General features: G+C 37.4%; 1 protein-coding gene across 2 annotated transcripts; it reads left to right on the top strand.

The window, feature by feature from the left end:
• Window positions 366-9,785, top strand: LOC109820399 (serine/threonine-protein kinase fray2-like). 2 transcript variants are annotated; one of them, XM_020386531.1, is made up of 6 exons: window positions 366-640; window positions 743-886; window positions 1,015-1,247; window positions 1,355-1,411; window positions 7,692-8,414; window positions 9,457-9,785. In XM_020386531.1, exons 2-6 carry the CDS (start codon window positions 808-810, stop codon window positions 9,481-9,483), a joined length of 1,119 nt encoding a protein of 372 aa, XP_020242120.1. In that variant the 5' UTR covers window positions 366-640; window positions 743-807; the 3' UTR covers window positions 9,484-9,785. The 2 variants fall into 2 exon arrangements, with proteins under 2 accessions (XP_020242120.1, XP_020242119.1); XM_020386530.1 differs by having other exon boundaries at window positions 1,015-1,265.

Genomic DNA, 9,846 nt, shown 5'->3' with positions numbered 1-9,846 from the left:
CCCCAAGCCCATGAAAGATGCGAGCAAAGTAATCTTCTACCAAAGCTTGGGCCCAAGAAAGGCCTTTAACATGTTTGGAAACAGAATCACCAAAGATACAGTCCAGGCCCGGGCCCACCTGAGCGTATCCAGCGGATCGGCGTGCCAATGGATTTGGAATTTGTTGTTGTTAGAAGAATACATAGGGTTATGCAGAGCTGTTTTAATTTAGAAGATAAAAAATACTTCCTTTACAAAACAGCGCCATTTCTAATATAATAAGAAGATAAAAAATAAAAATAAAAATAAAATGTAAAATATAAAAAGTACAGCCGTCATTTAAAAGCTCGTCGTTGCTTTTGCGCTTCAGTTTCTAATTGCAGGGAGGGGGTGAGAGAGAGAGAGAGAGAGAGGGAGGGAGAGAGAGAAGGGAGAAAGACAAAGAACAAACCTTTCCGTTTCTGTCCCCTTCCTCCAATCTCTATTCCACCTGTCCTCGTTCTTTCTCTCTGTGCGTCTCTCATGTTTCGTGAATTTCGAGGCGCAAACACCATTAAAACAGAGAGGCACGAAGAAAGAGAGGACCCAAGTATTCTCACAGTCTCTCTCAGCAGCCACCCCCGCCGCCAGGTCCGAAGATTTCTCTGGTTGCCCGTTTCGGGTCAGTTTCCAGCTCACGAAGTTGCTAAATCTGGTCATTTTTTTCTTGTAATCTTGAGAAATTGGAGGAACCCATTTTGATTTGATCGAAGCCCATTTGTAGTTTCTCAATTTTCAGCGCATTACTCGAGAATTGGAGTGCATGCACGTTGGAGGTAAGCGCTGTTGATGGGGAGCAGTGAGCCGGTGCTTGTCCCTGAGTGGTACAGAGCAGGAAAAGGGGGTAAAGCTCCCAATGCCAGTTCGGGTAATCGAATTATTGCTCCTTTTGGATTCTTTTTTTTGGGTTTTTTTTTTTTTGTTGCCCGTTTGTGTAGTTTGGATTAAGAATTGGGTTTTGTATTGGTTTATATGACAATTGCGTTGGATCTTCAGCAAGAAACAGACTTCTCTTGATTCCTGTTGAACAAGATTCTAAAAGAAGTCTCAGTAGGGAGGGCGATTTCGGTAGGAGAGGTAGAATGGAAAATGTGGATAGCCGTGCTAGAGCTCGTGATGGGGATAGAGATGGAGGTAGAGATCAAGATAGAGGTGGAGATAGAAACAGAGAGAGGAGAAATTCATCTGGATTTAATGTGGAGGGATCAGTGATTCAGGCATCATCACGAGTTCAGACCGCTACTCTGGTTACTTCATAATGTTTTTGCATTATTTGATAAGTTTTTTATGTGCATGGCATTTGCAATCATTTTGCTTATTTTCTTTGTCATTGCAGTCGTCAAGACAACGCAAGCGACTTGTGCCGGTGGTGCCTTCATTGCCTAAATCTTCTGTAGGTTCTTTAACTTTTATTTTAATCTTGGTATGTTCATCTACACTTTCCCGTTAGTGATAAAGCTAGTGAGATTCAGCCTGCATTTAGATCCTGATTGTATATTATTACGAACATTTTGTCTTGGTGGAAAATTGGTAACTGCTCCTTAATGGCTTTCGTGGTTCCTTTGTCAAGAATCAGAGCACTAAGTTTTTGACGTGTTCAACCAGTAGATCTCATGATTTTTTTTTTTTTTTTTGATTCTGGGATTGTGCTGTGCGTCATTTAATATTTCATCATGCTGTCTGGATACTATCATTAATTATCTTATTATGAAGGGCAGTACTAATTTATGTGTAGCCTATTTTTTAGTTGGATGATTGTAATCTATCATATAGGCTGCATTTTGATGTTGAAAAATTATAATTCCTTTTTTTCAGTCATCATGGTTTGAAGATTACAATTCAAGGTCATGATTTAAGTAAGAGTCCAGATATTTTATCTACTCGAACATTATTTGCTCAAGAATAGCTTAGCTTGATGTTGATAATTTTTCAAACTGAGTCAAACCTATGAGTTAGCCGAACCAAACCATTAAAAGTCAGTTGGTTCGGTCGGTTTCTTTGCTTGAAACCGAATTATGCTTACCCCTAATCATTATATGAGCTAAGAATATCTGCTATTAATGTGACAGCATCACTAGGTTAAACCTGTTATTATATCCATAAAACATACAGTTAATTTGCTGAATTAATTTATAAGAGCTCGATGACAGTATTTTGAATCTGTTGATGGTGCATTCAGAATTATTATGATTTTGTGCAGAACTTTAATTAGGTTGAAGAATATCTATTCATAGTGAAAGGTAATTGAATGTCATGAGTATAATCTGCATATGTGGTTACTACTTATGTTGATATTGTTAGATCAATTCCTTATAAAACATTATCTAAAGTCTAAACACTCTGCTTCTTCTAGAAGCTTATGCCTGCTCATTGGCAGTAGAACGAAGTCCATTAGGAAACAACCCTGTTCTAGCACTCGGGCTGTGGAGTTCCCAGACCTGCAAAAGTTGTTTGTGTTGATGCGCACACTACGATTCAAGGCTTAAAACTAATTCAGGATTTATTGTCGAATCTGTGCTACCTGTGGAGTTATGATCCTAATTTTAGCAAAAATGTTATTTTAGTAATATTTATCTTTTAATGTTCAAAGGTGCTAGAATGCATGACATCCTTCGCAAATTGAGGCATGCAATTGGTAAACTTTTATTAAAAATCTTTGAAAAATATCGAGTATACAATTATACATGTCTATAATTATTCACTCAATGAAATAATAAATGAATGATACGAGATGATGTCAAATTTTCACTATATTGAGATGTAACAATGACGAGTTAGATAGGCGCGCGCGCACACATCCAAGCAATTATTGTACAATTATAGAGTAAAACTTCCTAATAAAAGGTTAACAAACAATACCTTTCTAAACAGAACTTAAATAATCATCTATTTTTTTTAATGGTTTGTTCACTACAAGAAATATGAATTTGAGAAAATAGAAGAGACCAATTCTTTAACCTATTAGAAGAAAGTATTAGAAGAAATTATTTGGTAGCGTACACACTCTAATTTCCCTAGAGGCCTATGTATCCGAGTCTAAGTGCTTCGGCAAGAGGTTCATACGATGTCTGTGAATATCCTCGGGGACCTGGATAACTCAACGAGCTTAATGGCTACAGTTGGCTGGGAACATCCTCACGTGGGGTGAATAAAGCTCAATACCAATGGTGCTGTAAAGGCAGGTCCATCATGCAAGGTCTAGCAGGGTGAGAGACTTTCTTCGGGGTGATAAAGGGCTTGGGTTATTGGCTTCACGGGTTGTTTGGGTGCTACTAATATTCTTAACTCGGAATTGTTGGCTATTCTTTATAGGCTTGGTTTAGCTTGAGATCAGCATTGTCCGCGGATTGTATTAGAAATAGACTCTTAAGGAGGTGATTGATGTTATCTAGAATGCTACAAATGATGATCCTAACTTATATCATCACTAGGCTCAGGGAGTTTCTGAAAAAGTCATCGCATGCTCAGATGCTACACATGTACAGAGAAGCGAATCAAGTGGCGGACTTTCTTGCAAAGTTGGGGATCAATTCGGATCTTGGTTGTGTAGTTCTTGAGGAGACACCGTACCAGATTTGCCAGTTCAAGATCAGGACACTTCAGGCAAGAAATGACCTTGGAAGGTGCCGTCTGATGGTGGTTATTTTTGAACTTTAGTTTATTTTGCTTAAGGGGTTTCCCCTTTGTTGTTCTACCAAAAAAAAGAAAAGATGATAGTAAGGCAATGGAAATAGAGTGTAAAGAGCCCCCTATCTGCGTGAGAGTGTACGCAAAGAATAAGAGATAATACAGGCTTGAGAGAGAGGGATAAATTAAAGGACAACGATACTTTAAAAGAAAGTTGATGGTTACAGGAGGTCAATGCATGCCAGAGGTTAGAGGTTGGCATTAAGGCTGGTTCTCTTTTCACCCGAACCCCCTTTTTACTTGTACTCATAAATATAACTATTCTTCTCCCTTTACTAAGGTTATTTTAAACAATATTTTAAAAAGAAACTGAGCGCCTGCCAAAGCGGCCGCTTAAACCTAAGTGGTGCCTAGGCTGCCTACTTAAGTCTTGGGAGCTCATATGACAGCATGGCCATACACGGATTTATTGCGTCAAAAAAGGAGTATATTGCTCGTGTAAGCATAGCAATGGGAGAGAATGTTGTGTTTTAATGGATCGGATTAAAACTCGATTTTTGGTCCATTTCAAATAAAACTATGTATAAAATTTTGAAAATCCTTCCTATCTCATCGATGCTAAAAAAATGTCTACATGCCACTTATGTGCTCGCCTAGCCCCGTAGCCACCTGCATTGGGTGTTTGGTCCAATGCTCAAAAGCACCCATCACTTTATAAAACATTGACCTTATTTTGGACACTAAGGCAACAAAGGTGTGCAAGAGGGAGGGTTGATCGCTCCGATCCATTAGTCGAGTAGTTGGGTGTGGAGCCTAAAGTGGGTGGGTGTCTCAGTCTTAACACCTTGCCTCGTGCAAGCACCAGCCCTCAGGGGTGCTTGTAAAACAACTTAAGAGAGTTGAGGTATAATTTAGAAATACGAAGAGTTAGTGTCTATTACACAACTAAAGAAGATTTGGTTAGTCTACTATGACAAAAACCCTATTTTTCTTAAGGACGCAAAAGCACTTAAGGAATCTGCTTAAAAAGACATCCCTCTGGATTCCTCATTCGCAGGTATGCAATAACAGAAGTGTATGCAAATAAACTTGGATACAAAAAGAGAGTGCATGGCTGCATTTCCCTTTGCTTTTAGTGTCTGTTGCGAAATCTCTATAATATCTTGTGTGTCATATGAAAAGTGAGGGCTGATGAGGCGGACCGTCTTTCATTTAATGTATAGCTTCCAAGGGTTACTCTACATTTATTTGGTGGAATTCCTTCCAAAAAGAACAATAAAGTAACAAGATAATAAAATTTACATCAGAATAATTACGATAAAGTGATTTCTCAATCAGTGATAACTAAACTAGATGGAAAAAGTTAAATGATGCATGAAATGCTCCTTCAACAGAACGATCTGGTCTCCACTGAGGTTCTGTTGGCTTGCATTAAGGTTCCTCTTATTGGCTTAAATGTAAATGAGTCTACAGCTGAGAGAATCTTGTGTTAAAGCCGCAGTGGTTGACGCGAGAGTTGCTCTTCTTCATGCTTGTTATGCAACATTTTGATCTTTTCCTGGATATCTGAAACTGTCGGAATTAAGTATCAATTACTTGTTATTTCTTTGCTCAAAAGAGCTTTTTGTAGGAAAAAGACACTCTGCGGGAGCATATAAGTAGCATCACACTCCTTTGTCCTATTTGCATTTCACGAAATTTTTGTTTGTGATGCATGATACAAGCTGCAATATTTTGTTGGGAAAATGTTGTTAGTTTGAGATAATTGTGTGTAGCAAAACAATAAGTGTAATTGCCAACTTTGTGAACAATGGTATGCTCGTCATCTGGCTCACCACGATCCAAATTAGGCAATTAATGGCTTTGCAATAAGTGATATGTTTCACCAAGGGGATATAATTTCTACATTTGATAGGATTGGGAAGCATCATCTTGAGATCAAAGGGAGTTCTCTTACGAGAATACGGTTGTTAAAGGTGATAAGAAAGTTTTTAAAGTTTAATAAGGGGTACCATTCTATATTTTTCGAAGATGAGCTTTTTAAATTGCTTGTGAGTATGACACCAATTATGCTGCTGCCTTCTTTCTTTCGTATTTGCCAACTGAGGAATCTTCCTTTTGTGTCCTTTCACAATCTCCCTTCTTTCTCTACCAATTGTTTCAGTTTGTAGAAACCTTGTAACTTTATTATAACTTGACAACATTTGGACTAGATACCTAGTTTTTTATAAGGGTAGATTACTACTTCAACGGCACATGATAAGGAATTGGCTGGAATGTCATATAAGATTTTTGTCAAGAAGAAACTAGCATTGTAGGTGTTTAGTGGTTCAAGTCCTCAGTCCTTGAATATGTGTAGGCTTAATGAGAAAGTATACATTTTTTATTATTGCTCATTGCATTGTCGATCCTAGTAGTCCAGGAGATACCATTTGGTCATGTCATGCACATGTTTGCTATACACAATTGTTTTTGCTTGTTTTATGCTGTATCCTTATCTTAGTGTTTTAGCACTAATCATATCGGGGCTCATGACGTGCCATTCCTCTGTCCTATATAATAAATGAATAGTATAGCTTCTAGGCATGCATTAGTATCTTATTTTTCCTATTAGAAGTCACGATTTACTATATACTGAATGCATGCCCAGTTGCCCAGAGTAGATCTGATTTTTCTTTGGTTTAGAACAGTAATTTATTTAATCATGATATGCAATCTGTCAAAAAGAATGTTTTAAGAATTACATTTATAAATTAAAATTTTACCTGTCAGTGCATAATGGTTAGACTTGCCAGAGTAAACAGTAGATCAAGTCTGTTATTGAAACACGAGTTTTCATATAATCCTCCAGAAAATAAGGATATAAACAAATGCAATAATCCAATGACATTCCTGTTGTGCTATTTTCTTTGATAAGTATGGTATCCATCATCCATCTAAATACAATATGGAGATAAATAAAGTGAGAGTGGTTAACTTTCTGTTTTGACGTTAATACAAATGTCAGTAGCGTGTAACCGTATGAATATGCTAAACTGGGGTTGACCGCATCTTAACGTGGATAGTTGGCTTCTGTAGACGATTGCCAAAACTTTGTTGCTAGTTGTCGTTTATCTTGTTTTAACCTTTAGTGAGTTGTTGAATAGTTACTACTGTTGCTCCTGAAACGGGAGCCAACATCATTCACCTACTCAAGCGAGGTAGATGAAGAAACTAATTCTTATCATTAAATGATCATATGTGCTTTTTAATGTATAGAGACTAATTTTCAAGTCACATTCCCAATTTCTCGAACAGTTTCTTTTTTCAAGTCATGTTCTCCATCAAACAATTTCACTAGGCATTAGGGAATAAGTATAGAGTTAAAATTCCAAATCCTGCTTGCGCCAGGCCATGGGTTATTTCCCTCTGTTTTGAACATGCACATCACACATTTACCACTTTCTAACACTTTCTTATGAATACACCTCATTTCATGAATTATATTGTGATTGTTTAGGCTCTGCTTTTTAAAAGTTTCAGAAGGAGTGTGATATGAAGATAGATCAAATTTATTAGGCCAATTAAGTAGGTAAATCATTTGTAGAAAACCAAATATTTCCTATCGTCATGCTGCATTTCATTGCAGCATTTTTCCACTTCATGAATTGTAACTAATATATCATGCTTTTCGGTTTCAGTTTGGAGTCTGAAGTCTTAGACACTGGGACATCCTCTTTTTAGGAAGATGTTTCATTATTGTTTTGCTGTATATGTTCTTTCTGTTTATCACATGCTACCTTTTGAAGGAAAATACATGTTTCGTGTATCCTGCATGTTTCATATCCCCTGCAATTGATTGTGGATCAATTGTTACATGAAAAGTAACGATTATGATCAAAATCTGCACTGAGAAACTTTCATTTCAAACTGAAAATTTTCAATATTTATTGCCAACAATTCATCATCTTTTTGATGTTACAATAATGGCAAATTGGTCATGATCGAGATAATTGTTATTTTTGGTGAGAGAAATCTGATAGGTTGATATTGCATTTACTTTTCAGAGTTCCAACTCTTCAGAGAACTCTAAATCCAGAGGAGCACCGAGGAGTGGAGATTTCAGTGGTCCACACAAGAATAGTCAGAAGTCGTTATCTCAGTTAACTGTTGTCAACAACGCGCTCCATGTATCTGCTGCTAAGTCTGACATTCTCAAGGAATCTCAATTTGGGAATCTTCAAGTCCTATCTCGAGAGAGAACTGGGCCTATCTCTATCGCTGTCCAGGATGCTGGTCTGAGGAGCTCTGTTAATTCAAACCTTAAGGCTGAAGCCAAGGATACCAGTTCAAGTTCCATTGAGAAGAGATTCACCTCCAAAGCTCAGAATCGTAATGCGTTCTTCAACTCCCTCAGGAAAAAAACATCAGTCAATCATTCAAATGCTTCCGCTGTTCCCGAGCCAAGCTGCTGTGATACTACGGAGAAGCCATTGTCATTGGAGATGCACGCTACAATTTGTGGTTCTGTGATAAATGAGGAAGAGAAGAACACTGATGAATCAGTGGTTAGTTCTGGTGATAGTGTTGATGCTACGTATGTATTTGAATCTCAATCTCCAGAGGACAATGGAGAAAATGAACGGTCGTTGTGCGGTTCTAATTGTAACTGTGATACTGTTGTTGACCCGGACGAGCAAGAGAAAGCATTTCTTCTATCTCTTGGATGGAAGGAAGACGCAGAGGAAGAAGCTCTAACAGAGGAAGAGATTGCTGCTTTCATCAAACAGGTACGTGCGTGTGTGTGTGTTTATTTATTTATATTCTCAATCTTTTAGGGTAAATTTAACAAAACCTTCTTAACTTTGTGGTGTTTTGACCAATGTTTAAAAAATCAAAAGCGCAAGGCGAAGCACTAGACCCTCTGATGAAGCGAGTCATAAGCTTCAAAGCATGAGGCGTAAGCTTCATAAGTTTGAGTATTTTAATTTTAAATTTGTAAAAATTATGAAAGTATAATATATAGTGGTATAATAATTTACAAATATATACATTCATGGTCTTAATTAGTAAATAAGAATCAAATATGTAAGTATAGAAACAAATCATAATAAACTAAGCTCCATGCATAACATATATGCTTTATTTACACTCACGTTGTCATATTGAAAATACATAAGGACATTCTAATGTTAGTCAAAAATCCTTTTATATCCTCCTATCTTATCTAAAGCGTGTGCTTCAAAAGAAAAGCGTTTTATGAAGCGCAAAGTGCACACTTCAATTATGCTTTAAGCGATGAGACGGAAGCTTCAAGGGATAAATAGCTTCACTCTTGAGGCTCGAAAAGTTGTATCAGAGAAATTGGTTTTGACACAACCTCCCTGAATTTTATTTATCAGAGAAAACACCACTAAACTTTTAAACTTATACAAATCCTCATGAACTATTGGAAATTGTCGTATAAGGTATTACTGTGAAGGATAAAAAGTCTAAACTACACTTGTTATTATCCACCTACCCTCACATGAAAAACTCTCTTTTAGGAGAAGTAAAAAAGTATATAAGGTCAAAATTGTCCAAAACATGTCACGTGTAATGCACGTGACAACTTATAACTATCGCCAGGCTACATGGTAGCCAGGTGAGACCAGTTTAGGGGTTTTCTCTAAGTTATAAAGTGTAAGACACCCCAAAGCTCAGGGGGTCTTGTGAAATTTACCCAATCTTTTACAAGTCCACACCCCCCTCCCCCCCAAACCAATAAAAGAAGGGATGTTCTCGTGCTGACCATGCTTTTATTTTCTGTTTGGCCTCCAAATTTACTTTCAGTATCCGCAGTTCTCCAAACGCTTTTAAGCTGTTTTTTGCTGAGGCGCTATTTCAAGGATGAGAAGTCATTGTGTTATCAGACATGGTGAATGTTTTCTGTGGAGGTAAGTTCAAAGTGTCGATATTGTCTATAGAAAGAAACAAAGGAGGGAAGTTGGTGGTTTTGAGAGGCTGTGATGTTAAGACAGTGAGTGAACCAACTTTTGTCCAATGTTGTTACCGAACAGTAGATAAAGTTACAATGTAAGATAACCAAGCTTTAGCTGGAAGGCGCTGAAGAGCCAATCTTTTTGTTTCTTTCATTCCCAAATTCGGTGGGAGAGTTACGCAGGTAGTTTGGAATAAGAAAACAAGGATGGATCGGTCATTTTTATCTCTCTGTTATGCTCA

Source organism: Asparagus officinalis, chromosome 8 (assembly GCF_001876935.1).
Source record: "Asparagus officinalis chromosome 8, Aspof.V1, whole genome shotgun sequence".
NCBI classification, from domain to species: domain Eukaryota; kingdom Viridiplantae; phylum Streptophyta; class Magnoliopsida; order Asparagales; family Asparagaceae; genus Asparagus; species Asparagus officinalis.
The sequence above is the reverse complement of the archived record's forward strand: the minus strand, read 5'-3'. Positions and strand labels throughout refer to the sequence as shown.